Genomic DNA, 14,060 nt, shown 5'->3' on the forward strand with positions numbered 1-14,060 from the left:
AAGTCGAAGAGGAAGTTGGGAGTAAGCAATTATTTGTGCCTGAGAAATTCAGAAAGCAAGTATTGTTCACAGCTCATGAGTCCACCTTTGTGGGTCATTTTTCACATACAAAAACTGCAAGCAAGATCTTGAATAAATTTTATTGGCCTGATAAAACTTCTGAAATAAAACGTTACTGTCAGTCTTGTCCTACTTGCCAGAAAACAACTCCTAAAGGAAAAGTAAAGCAAGTCTCTTAATTCCTATGCCTCACACTGAAACCCCTTTTGCTAAAGTAGCTATAGATACAGTTGGCCCCATTACCCCATCATCTTTAAATGGTCACAAATACATTCTCACCCTTATTGATTATGCAACTCGCTTACGGAAGCTGTGCCATGAAAAAACATTGATACTATAACTGTGGCTGAAAATCGTCTTACTATTTTCTCACGTGTTGGTTTATCTATTAGATATTGTCCGATAGAGGTCCCCAGTTAGGTCAGAATTGATGACTGAAATAAATAGATTATTATCTATTAAAGCTTTTCACACAAGTCCTTACCATCCAGCTTGTAACGGTACAGTAGAAGATTTCATAATGTTTTTAAATCAATGTTACAACGCCTATGTATTGATCGACCTCGAGACTGGGATACATATATCCCTTCTGTTCTCTTTGCTTATAGGGAAATTCCTCATGACATGCTAAAATTTTCACCTATCGAACTTCTGTATGGTCGACAAGTGAGAGGTCCTTTGCATATTCTGTACGAACTATGGACGAAGGAAGACCAAGATGAAGATTTACGTGAGACTCATCATATGTTTTGGAATTACGATCTCGATTAGAAGCTTCTGCTGAACTTGCTCTCAAAAATTCTAATATTAGTTGTTCTCAATACAAAACCTATTTTGACAAGAAAGCTAAAACTCGGAAATTGGAAATTGGTGATGAGGTGTTATTATTACTACCAACTTCTTCTAAGAAGCTGAATATGACTTGGAAAGGTCCATATTGTGTCATTGGAACTCATTTTAATGGTGTAGACTCTTACGTCAAAGTTCGAGAAAAGATAAAACTTTTTTCAAGTCAACTTGCTAAATAAATACATTAAAAGAGATCCATCTAACCCTGACTCTTTTCAGTGTAATGTATGCATCATTGATTTAAATCAGGAAGATCCAGGTTCTAATTGTGATAATATTGTTTACGATTCCTCTGATACAAGCTCTAAGGTTGGCATCAATAGCACATTATCATGTGAACAAAAGGAAGAGATTGATTCCCTTATTTTAGGATATTCAGGTGTGTTTTCTTGTAAACCAGGTAAAACAGAAAGTATTTACCATGACATCAAATTAACTACAGATATCCCAGTTTACAAGAAAACATATCCAATACCTCATAATTCGGTTCAGGTGTTTAACGATGAAGTTGATAAATTGTTTGACATGGGAATTATTGATCATTCTGACTCTGCATATTGTTGTTCACCTGTTATTTTTGTAAGGAAGCCTGACAATTCATTGAGATTGTACATTGATTATCGTAGCGTTAATGATGTAAGCTATTTTGATGCTGAGCCTATGCCAGCAGTTGATGAGTCCCTGGGAGAGTTTGTTGGGGATGAGTTTTTCACTGAGATCGATCTGTGTAAGGGATATTACCAAAGAAAATCACAGCCTTTGCAAGCAATAGAGGATTAATGCAATTCAGAATGTTACCATTTGGTTTGAAAATTGCTTGTGCTACATTTATTAGATTGATGAGAAAGGTGACCTTTAACCTTAAAAAAAAAGTTTGTGACTTTTATAACTTGGTTGTACATAACAGTACCTGGGAAGAACATCTGAAAGATCTATAATCCTTGTATGACACTTTGTGAGCCCATGGACTTGCAGCTGGTCCCAGTAAGTATTTCCTTGCATATCCACCTATCAAATATTTGGGATTTTCCTTGGGAAGTAATCTGCTTTTACCTGTAGAAGATAAAGTAAAACCCATTTTGCAAATGCCTGTACCTCAGACAAAGAAACAATTACGGTCATTTATAGTTACAGTATCTTTTTATCGGAGACTTGTTTCAAATTCTGCTGGAATTGTATCTTGCATTAATGTTCTATCAAATAAATTCAGCAGTAACAAATTGATTTGGTCAGATGAACAACTAGAAAGTTTTCAGAAACTAATATCAGATCTAGCTTGTGAATCAATATTATGTTTTCCTGATTATTCTAAACTGTTTTATTTAAGAACAGAAGCATTTAGATACTGGATTGGGTGCAGTCCTGCTGCAAGAAGTTGATGATATCCTCAGACCAGTATCTTATGCTAGTCGTGTAATGCTGGATCGAGAACAAAGGTATGTAACCATCGAAAAGGAACATTATAGAATGTAGTCTCATTAAACATACCGAATCTGTCAACATGAATTTGAGTAATGGCATGTACAAACTGGACAACTTTGTGATTAAGAAGAATTTTATGATCTGAATGTGGTGGGCACCTGCTGTCCCTAGGGATTTGATCTAACTCTCCTTTACTGTATATATTAGACTTGTCAATAATTACTCCTTAGTCTGTACTCATGAAGATGTGAATTACACGAAAGCGCTTGGGAACTTCGTGTTTTCTTGTTTCCTATGTGGGTATCAGTATATACTATATATATATATATATATATATATATATATATATATATATATATATATATATATATATATATATATATATATATATATATATATATATATATATATATATATATATATATATATACATATATATATATATATATATAAGTCCATATAACACGCGGACTTTGAACATATAATCAACGACCTCACCAGCAAGGAATCGAACCCTCGACCTACTGGGTGTGACTAGGGAACGCTTACCGGCTAGGCCACAAGGACACTAAAAGCAGTTCTAGACTCTGTTATATTTCACACAAAGCCTGTTCATCGAGCTGATGGCGCCGTGAACCTCATTGGGAAACTGCCCGTGCCTCTTATGTGGTGTCAGTAGCATTTTACCGAATCCAGCTGGTATGAAACGCGAGGTACATATATATACTTCATTTTTAGTCCATATAACACGCGGACTTTGAACATATAATCAACGACCTCACCAGCAAGGAATCGAACCCTCGACCTACTGGGTGTGACTAGGGAACGCTTGTGGCCTAGCCGGTAAGCGTTCCCTAGTCACACCCAGTAGGTCGAGGGTTCGATTCCTTGATGGTGAGGTCGTTGATTATATATATATATATATATATATATATATATATATATATATATATATATATATATATATATATATATATATATATATATATATATATATATATATATATATATATATATATATACTGTGCAGTACAGTATAACTACCACAAACAATTGATGTGTGTGTGTGTACCTGGCACGGTGATGGACTCTCTTAGGGGGGTTCTGGCCGTAGCCCACCACGAAGGACCTGCTGTAACGGGAGTTGTCTCCCAACAGTTGACCGATCTGTTCCCTCGCCCACTTCTGGTTAGCTTCAGTGTCCATACCATTCTTGGCGACCTGAAAGATAAAATAATTATTTTATCATTTTCAGTCATGTTAAATTTTGACATGAAGACCTCTTGTCTGAGTTTCCTCACACGATTTTTGGAAAGATATGTTCCAAACAATTGATCAAGGCAAAGGTTCGTTTTCTCGTTTATATTTTTATAATTAAAGATGTGTATGCACTATTTTATCACTCATATTGTGTCTAAGTGATTCCAATATTTTAAAAGCCTTTTCTGGAAGGAACTAACAAAGAGGGAGATGAAGGCGGCGTTGGCAGCATAGCGGTTGGAGCCCTGGTCACCCAAGAAAACAAGACCCTCCGGGGTGTATGATGCACTGGTCTTTAACCAGACCAGGTAGTTTCTGAGGGCGTCAGGATACTCACTGGAGTTGTCCAACATCCAGAAGAGTGACTGTATCAGGGATAAGAAAGATTGCCATTAGTATTAATGTACATAAATTCCTAAAAAGTCTCAAACTTCACATAACATCTTATCAAATTTAGCACGGTGAATATGTCCGTCGGACATATTTACAAACGTCGGAAATCTTCCTTCAAATTAACTTACAAGGATTCCAGGTGTCTTGTCGTTCCAGGAAAAGTTGGCATGAACACTCTTTAAGAAGTTAAACTCGTCCCAATGGTCTCGAGCCTTGGCGATGTAGCTGGGATCTCCTGTGGCTCGAGCCAACCATAGAGCCGCCCAGCAAAGCTCGTCGCCGAAGCCATTAATGGACCTGAGGAGAGGAAAGATACAGTCACTCACGCGCTGTGGTTACTGAATTACTGGTGTTACTGAGTTTACAAGTTGCTGTTGCTTTTTCCTGTTACTGATCTGATGATGTCACTGACTTGGTGGCATTTCTAACTTAAATGTCTACTAGTCAAACGGTAGAAGTATGATAAACAAAATGGCGTTGGTATATACCAAAAAAATCGATATAATAGCATTCACCGAAACGTGGATGAACTTAGACTCATGTGAGTTACCTGTCGAATACCAAATTAAAGGCAGATTAGGAAAGGAGGCGGGGTCGCAATCTATGTCAGGGATAATCTGAAAAGTGTAATCAAAAGGGAAATAAAAACTGAACTGACTACAGAAACAATTTGGATAGATTTAACCGATGGTATGGAAAAATTAATCATATAAGTAATATATAGACCTCCTAATCTCGATTGAGTTTATAGCAACTTATTTAGGATGAAATGTGCAGGGCATCCAGATATAGAATTGCCTGTATAGTAGGCGACTTTAACTTTAGTCAAATAGATTGGACCGACCTTACAGGTAACTCAGAATGCGAGGATTTTCTTGAAATAGTTCAGGACTGTTTCCTAAGTAACATATAGACGAACCCACCTGGGGTAATAATAAACTCAATTTAGTTCTATCAAAAAGAGAAAACCTCATTACTAGTGTCGACATAGGGAACGAACTAGCTAACAGCGATCACAAAGAAGTGAGATTCAAAGTAGAACTTAATGTCATTCTAAACTCTTCTTCAACACTGTAACCAAACCCACTAGAGTAACTGCCACCTCTGCCACTGTGATAGATCATATCTGGACTAACAACACTCCTAACAATCTTGCAAGTCGAATTATTTATAACAATATCTCAGATCACTTCCCAGTTTTTGCCATGTATAAAACAGCCACAAGACCTGAACGGTCTAGTAGAGTCTGAATCCAATATAGAGACTACTGAACCGACAACATGCTCCTTTTTGAAAACAACCTAATGAATGCTAACTCGGATCTTGTCTATGCCTCCGACAGCGCTAACGTGAACAGCTGCAACTTCTCTTGCATCTTCAATGCAATTGATAAATGCTTCCTACTCAAGACTAAGTCAGTGAAAACTGTATCCGTTTCCAAACCCTATATCACAAGCGAAATTATGATAATGACAAAAGAAAAACACAAACTCCAAAGGAAATTTGCAAAAAGACCCATAACTTTCGGTGATGCTTACCTAAATATCAGAAATAGAGTAACTAAAGCAGTTAGAAATGCCAGACGTAACTATTATACAAATAAGCTCCAATTTGCATTAGGCGACAGTAAGAAAACCTGGAATGTCATAAATTCTATACAGAGCAGGAACACTCAACCTTCTGCCCCGCACTCAGCTTTTATGATAAATGATTCAGTTGTAACGGAACCCGATCCATTGCCAACCAATTCCATGAATATTTTATTTATGTTGGCAAAAATCTTGCAGAGAGCATCCCTGATCACCATCAGGAATTTAGAGCCTACCTGCAAAACACAGAGCAAAATGAGCTCTTCTTATCCTCTGTCACAGTAGATGAATTACTGGCCATCATAAAAATGTCCAAAGTTGCAGCAGCAGGAGAAGACAATATACCAATGAGCATCATTAAGAAAGTAGCCACCTGTTCATCTACACATTTGTAACTCCTCCTTCACTAGTGGTGTGTTTCCTGATAAACTGAAAATTGCTTAAGTTCACCCAGCATATAAAAAATCTGGGGACAAAGGGCTCTTCAAGAATTACCGCCCCATATCAGTCCTCCCAGCCTTGAGTAAGATACTGGAAAAGCTAGCATGTAAAAGACTAAATTCATTCTGCAATGCCAATAACATCTTTACAGACTCCCAGTTTGGATTTAGAGCTAGAAGGTCGACTGAGAGTGCTCTGCTATCCTTTACTAATGACATCTTAAATTCCTTTGATGACAGTCAGTTCACAGTCGGTATATTCTTGGACCTCTCTAAAGCCTTCGATACTGTCGACCATACCATCCTCCTTTCAAAACTTGAACATTACGGCATTAAGGGCCTGTCCGACAATTGGTTTACCTCATATCTGTCCAACAGGATGCAGTATGTCTGCTATAATAATCACCATTCTGACTCCTCGCCAATCTTATATGGAGTCCCCCAAGGTTCCATTCTCGGTCCAGTACTGTTCATTCATAAAATACAACTTATTTGCAGACGATAGTAATCTCTATGCCAGCAACTCAGAACTCCATTCCTTGATGAGAACTATGAACACTGAATTAACTTTTTTCAGAACCTGGGTAATACGTAATAAACTGACCTTAAATCTTGAGAAAACCCACTACACGAGCTTTTACAGAAGGAAAAACTTGCCCCCAGACTTGGACCCCCTGTACCTTGGAAATACAGTCCTTAAACGCAAGCAAAATACTAAATTCCTCGAAGTTATTGTTGATGAGAAACTTAACTGGAGAAACCACATACAAGCCATTCACAGTAAAGTCAATAAACAGTGCAGTATCATATATCACACTCGACAGTCACTCGCTCTCACAGCAATGAAAGAAATTTATCAAGATCTTGTTTACCAACACCTGATACACTGTCACACACTATGGGGGCCCTCTGGCTCTTCAAAAACACAATCTCTGGTTACTGCACAAAAGAGAGTTGTACGGACAATGACCTACTTGAAAAAAGAATCACACAAGCGAAAAATTTGCTATATTGAAACTTTTAAAATTCGAAGATACTAACACCTACTGCTGTGCCTTCTTTGTTTACAAATCTAACAATCACTTGCTTGACAATATTTATTTCCAGTTCCGGAATAATCAGAGATATAACTTAAGGCACCCAGAGCTACTAAGACCACCCCCCATGCTCTCATCTCAGTCCCAGACCTCCATATAATATCAAGGCATGAAGATGTGGAAGAACTTACCCCCACCCATCCGAGCAAAGACTATGCTCCCTTCCTTTAAATCATCTCTTATAAACTATCTGTTGTCTTTTTATTTTTTTTTACGGGGATTAGCCCACCCGGGCACAGGTCACTAACCCACATCAGGGCCTAGGGGGCGAAAATGTCTAGGTATTAATATTTCTTTTAACACCTATATTTACAGTACCTGCTTTTATTGTACCATCAAAACCGTTTTATCGGAAATTATCATGTAAATAGATAAGTAATTACCATTGCAATAAAATGATTGCCAACTAGACATAATCCTGACAGCTCTGTCCTCTTGTTGAACCTTATTACTGTATTACCCATGTTGTACTGCTTCCCCATTATACTTATGTTTTTCAATTCCAATGTAATTTATGTATATATTGAAGTGATAACGGTGGTAACATTATGAGATGTTCTTATTACCACCATGCTATTGTACTATTCCAGATGATACTAAATGTTACATAATACTTCCTTGAGATAAATGTATAGTATATTAGGTGCCTAAAAGAGAGCTCAGGTTCTCAACTGGCTCAGCCATGTTAATATTGTTATTATTATCCACACTGTACCTGTGTTTTTCTGGCTAAATAAACTGCTTCAATTCAATTAAATTCAATTTAAGGAAAATTCCATGAAAGTCCTAGATTTCAGAAAGTCAAACGCTGATCGGTTGAAATGGCATCAGAAAATGGGGGTATTACGTTTGGGCGTGAATTACATGACTTCACACAATGTACCCACAGAGAGCGACCTCTCTTTACCTGGTGAACTGACAACGATAACCTCACCAAAAATAATGTTTGAGGATGACCTGATATCGAGATCTGAGGTTGACGAGTTCCACAACTATTTAAATCATGAGTTACTTAATGCAAAAAAGGCAGAACAGACCATGCAGAAAATGCAGATCAAATAACAATGACCCCAAATGGATAAATAATTATTTAAAGAATATTTTTGAACAAAGAAAGGCTATAGGTACGAGAATAAATCGTGGTGAAGTTTACCTCCGAGATTATTATAAGGTATTGGCCTGTAGGGTAAGACCGAGATAAGAAAGGGAAAGAGGAATAATGAACTGAAGGTAACAAGGGAGGCGAATTTAAACCCCATGGGATTCTTCCAAATGTATCAAACTAATACACGAGACAAGATTGGACCAATACAGTCAGATACCAAAGAGCAAATGGATAACTACGGAGACATGAGCAATAATCTAAACATATATTTTTCAATAATTTCACCACCAAAAATTCAAACATGATACCCGAGGCACCGACTATACACATAAATAGTGAGATGGTAGTGACTAGTAACGATGTTAGTAAGCAAATAGACAAGCTAAAGCCTAATAAATCACTAGGTCCCGGTGAGATATTTGTCAGAAAAGTCTAGTATGCCCTTTGCAAATTTGTTTAACATATCATTAAAAACGGGTGTAGTACCAGAATCCTGAAGGATAGCGAATGTGATACCGATTTTCAAGAAGGGAGATAGATCACTAACCTCTAGCTACCGTCCAATCAGTTTAGCATCAATTGTAAGCAAATTGCTGGGAGCAATAATTTCATACTCTATTCGAATTCACCTGGATAAGCAAAAGTTGATCAATGATTCCCAACATGGCTCACAAGTGGGCGTTCATGTCTGACTAATCTATTAACATTCTTTTCAACTGTTTTCGAATCAGTGGATGACGGGCACGATTACGATATGGTATATCTCGACTTTAGAGGTCTCCCGCGAAAGACTAATACGAAAAGTGTAGGCTTATGGAATTGGAGATTTTCTAAAATGGATTAGGGCGTGGTTACAGAGCAAAAAACAGCCAGTAAACATTAACGGCACTAAATCCGATTGGGGTAACGTCACGAGTGGAGTACCCAAGGCTCAGTACTTGGACCATGACTATTTATTATATAAAAAACGACATAGATATAGGCATATTCAGCAACATCAGTAAATTTGCTGATGACACTAAAATAGGGCGTGTAATTAAATCTGACGAGGACTCCGCAAAACTATAGGTAGACCTAAACAAATTTTTCACATGATAAGAAAAATGGCTGATGAAAGTTAATGTGGACAAATGTAAAGTACTTAATCTAGAAGATGTAAACAGAGATACCAGATATCATATGAACAACGATGTTATAGAGAAATCAGACCGTGAGAAAGATTTAGGAGTAATGATAAGTAGGAATCTTGAACTAAGTCAACAATGTGCATTTGCTCGAAACAAGGCTAACAAAGTGCTTGAGTTCATACACAGGAGTGTTAGTTACAAGACTAGTGAGGTTATCCTAAAACTATATCTTGTGCTTATGAAACCTAACTTGGATTTCGAAGTTCAGTTCTGGTCACGGTACTACAAAATAGATATAGAATCCCTAGAAAAAATTCAGTGGAGAATGTCAAGACTAATCCTGGGTTTTCAGGAACCTTGAGTACAAAGACAGGTTAAGCAACTTAATTAGCACTCCCTCGTATAAATGGAAGTCAGGTTAAACAAAGGTGATATAACAACGGTACTCAAACAATCCAACCAGGATCGAACTCGTAGCAACTGTTTAAAATTAGACAAATTTAGATTTAGGCACGAGATAAGTAAACATTGGTTTGGAAATAGTGTAGTAAATGAGTGGAAAAAGTTACCAAACATCATTATTAACTCGAATACACTGTATAGCTTCAAAAATAGGTTGAATGTATATACATCTTTACGACACGTGATTGCGAGCTTGTCGGGTCTTGTTGCATCTCTGTAACAAAGCGTGTTCGGCATTCGGGCCTTCGATGTTGAGCAGCAGGAATTGGAGAGTGATTACATAAGAACATCAAGATCGTCTTCGTGATGTGAAAGTGTAAATCGATGTAGGATTTCTAATGCCAAACGCGATTGTATTTTTGAAAACTCAATTTCCACCGAGTTGGAAGACTGAAACTGTGTCTATAATATACCATTCAAAGGGAGATACACTGTACACAGTGATAGTGTATAATGTCATCAGTGACTGCGGAAGAAGTTGTAAATAACTTAAAGTGAATACAAACTGTCAAGCAAGCTGGAAAGGCACTGCTGCCAGCTGAAACCAAGTCGTATTATAGGTGCCACAGAGACTTTAAATTTTATTTTGTTTGTGTGCTTTCTCAAGGACTGAAACTGTGCCTACAATACACCATTCACAGGGAGATACAGTGTACAATAGGGAGTGACAGTTTGGCAAAAGTTTTCAAAATGTGGTTAAAAAACCAGCAGGAGAGCGCTAAGTACTGTTCTTTATTTTTTTTCCCTTTATTTTAAATAGTAGATCTATACATAGTTCAGCACCCTCCACAAACAACAGCAACCATGAGTATGATCGCAGACACTGTGTAATGCCGACGGGAGGATACAGGCCTGACTAATGAAACGTTTAAGATGTTGCAAACTGCCGTAAAGCATGAAGGCTGTTGCTGGTATTGCCCTAACTGCGTAGTCAAGGTGAATGAGGCGATTGCAAGCCATAGGGGAACGAGTTTCCTAGAGACGAAAATCGATGAAGCTGGAGCCTTGCTGGTTGCCAAACTAGAACAAGTTAGGAAAGAGATCCTTGTAAGACTGAGGAAGTAGCCGATAGAATGGAGGTGGCTACTAAGAGGAGTTATGCTGAGGCATTAGCAGGGCCACGGGGGGTGGCGGAGAGTAATGCAGGATCAGAACAGGTTCTACAGCAGCTAGGGACTCTGAAGAAGTGTGTCGAAGAAATGAAAATTAACGGACCTACTGTTAGGGGAGAGGAGGAACAACGGGAACGCTTCCAATGGAAGAACAATGTAATAGTTTTTGGAGTCCCTGAGAGCCAGGCGGAGGGAAATGAGAGTAAGGTAACACACGATAAGATGCAGTTTCAGAATATTTGTACAGAGGTTCTGAAGATGCCATCAACTCCACAGGATGTGAGGAGGCTGGGACAAAAGCAGGGGGATAAGCCTCACCTCCTCAGGATCACACTAGTGAGTGAGGAGGAGAAATGGGGGGTTATTGGGCAGGCAAAAAACTTAGCAAGGAGCGAGGCATCTCGGGGTGTATTCATTCACCCAGATCGCACGGTAATGCAGAAGGAACAGCACAAGAAGCTCCTGCAGGACTTGAAGCAGGAGAGGGAGGAGTCAAGGAGGAACGGGGACGGGTGTACATGGGTAGTGGAAGCAAGTGTGGCGAAACAGGGCCAGGGGGCAGCAGCGCATCTTCCACCCGCTCTACACCTCACCCGGGAGGTGGCACCAGCTCTGCTTACCAGACAGGAGGAGGCGAGCGCCTGTAAACAATGACATTCCTAACCACACCCTGCAAAATACAGTGTACTTAGCAAATGCTGCAGATTCTGAGAATTGGGGGGGGGGGGGTTACTATTAAGAGCAGAGACGTTACCGAGAACATATTCTGGCTTGAATGTCATGTACACTAATACTGACACGTTTCTTGATAAGAGAGAGGAGTTTGAAACACTACTGAAAGTACACCAACCAGATATTGTAGGAGTTGTAGAACTGTTGTACAAGAACAGGAGAATCGACCCAGAGGAATGTGAGTTCAGTATTGCTGGATATGACTCATTTACGAACCTTTCTCAAGAAACTTGCAAGAGGGGTGTGGTTATCTATGCCAACCTTCTGTTGGCCAAAGTACGTCATCAGGGGAAAATTGCTCTTGCTGTGGCATCCTCAGGCATTGCTGCAACACTACTAGAAGGAAGACTTACTGCACACTCAACTTTTAAACTGCTTCTCAACCTCGCTCACAACGAGAATCCAGTGTGCAAACATCAAAAAAGGATCGGCAAAAGCAAAACTCTTTGAAAAATGTAGCCCCTTAGCCTGGGATGAATGCACTATGTCTCACAAGTTAGCGTTTGAAGCATTGGACAGGACCTTGCAAGACATACGAGAAAATGACCAGCTCATGGGTGGCATTACAATGGCCATTGCTGGAGACTTTCGCCAGACCCTACCTGTCATTCCTTGAAGCACTCCAGCTGATGAGCTGAATGCGTGCCTCAAGGCATCATACCTTTGGAGAAGTGTTCAGACACTCACCCTATCCACAAACATGAGAGTACATCTACAAGGAGATTAGGATGCTGGACGGTTTGCAAACCTTCTACTACAGATTGGGAATGGAACTTTCCCTGTTGATTCAGAAGGAATAATAATCATTCCTGAAGGATGTGGAAATGTTGTAAAGTCCTCAACTGAGCTCACTAACATAGTCTACCCAAACATTATCCACCACTACAAGGATCACAAGTGGCTGCGTGAACGCGCAATTCTGGCACCAAAGAATGAAACAATGGCTGAAATCAACATGACTTTACTCAGACAGCTTCCAGGCAGTGAGACCTTATTCAAATCTGTTGATACAGTAATCGACCAGGACCAAGCAGTCCAGTACCCTGCAGAATTCCTTAATTCTTTGGAGCCCGCTGGAATGCCTCCTCACCACCTCACTCTCAAGATTGGAACTCCTATCATGTTCTTAAGAAATCTTGAACCACCAATCCTCTCTAATGGCACAAGACTGGTGGTGAAGAACATGATGCCACATGTACTGGAAGCTACAATACTGACAGGAAAACCCAAAGGAGAGGACGTTTGCATACCAAAGATACCTCTCATCATCGCTGACCTGCCATTTGAGTTCAAGCGACTTCAGTTCCCGGTTAAAGTGAGCCTTGCCATGACCATCTAGAAAAGCCAGGGACAGTCCCTAAAGATGGTTGGCCTAAACCTGGTGTTTCCTTGCTTCTCTCATGGACAGTTCTATGTTGGATGCTCCAGAGTGGGAACTGGCAAAAATCTGTACATACTTGCTGCTAATGGCAAAACCAAAAATGTGGTCTACCTTAATGTACTACAGTGAGATAATGTGGAGCCTCCCGGAGGGTGGCGTCCTACTGTGGCCTAGCGAAAGAGCCGCTCGGAGGGCGGCGATTACGCAGGTATATATATGTATATATATATATATATATATATATATATATATATATATATATATATATATATATATATATATATATATATATATATATATATATATATATATATATATATATATATATATATATATATTAGCCTTCTCAAGTATTTCTCCTTAGTCTGTACTCACCCCTGACCGGTCGGAATTACTGGACTTTACTTTCTCACTTGACTTGGGGTTTATTAAAGATTATTAGATGGTAATGGCAGTGGAAGCGCCCCTTAGTGAGAAATCCCGAACCAGCACAAGACCACTTAAATTTACTAACAAAATGAAATGTCCGTGACCCGTGGAAGGATAGCGTCTGTGACTGGGATGAATGAGACACACTGTAAAATTTACACTTATATTCCCTCCAACACTATAAACACAATCAAATAATGGTACACCATTATGCGCATTTCTTAACCTGAACTTAAAATACTACTCTGGGGAATAAAAGTTATACATGATGTTGAAATTATTAGAAACTCAGGCAATGCCTCATTAGAGGATAATAAGTTTAAAGTATTAAGAAATGTTGCTTGCACACATGAACCAGGCCTTAAGGGCTTTCAACAAAATATCCATCACTGAGAAAATGGTATTAAAAAAATAAGAAATTAATAACTCTACAATGAATAGGCCTTAAGGGCACTCACCAAAATTATATCCAGCACTGAGAAAATGGTATAAAAATCAGAGCTGATTAACTCCACCTTGAATAGGCCTTCAGGGCGCTCAACAAAATTATATTACCCCAACAGATACACACCTCCTAACCTAACTTAAACACTACTCTGGGG

The 14,060-nt window shown here is 38.9% G+C and overlaps 1 protein-coding gene across 1 annotated transcript in view; it reads right to left on the reverse strand.

The window, feature by feature from the left end:
* Window positions 1-1,920: 1,920 nt before the first annotated feature.
* LOC121864916 (endoglucanase E-4-like) overlaps window positions 1,921-14,060 on the reverse strand; it is a 65,169-nt gene continuing 53,029 nt past the window's right edge. The window contains exons 11-14 of the mRNA XM_042364103.1: window positions 4,113-4,281; window positions 3,792-3,956; window positions 3,376-3,552; window positions 1,921-1,962 (exon numbers count right to left, since the gene is read on the reverse strand). Coding sequence (XP_042220037.1) covers window positions 1,921-1,962; window positions 3,376-3,552; window positions 3,792-3,956; window positions 4,113-4,281 — 553 coding nt within the window. The remainder of the gene's footprint in view (window positions 1,963-3,375; window positions 3,553-3,791; window positions 3,957-4,112; window positions 4,282-14,060) is intronic.

Source organism: Homarus americanus, unplaced genomic scaffold (assembly GCF_018991925.1).
Source record: "Homarus americanus isolate GMGI-L3 unplaced genomic scaffold, GMGI_Hamer_2.0 scaffold59578, whole genome shotgun sequence".
NCBI lineage: Eukaryota > Metazoa > Arthropoda > Malacostraca > Decapoda > Nephropidae > Homarus > Homarus americanus.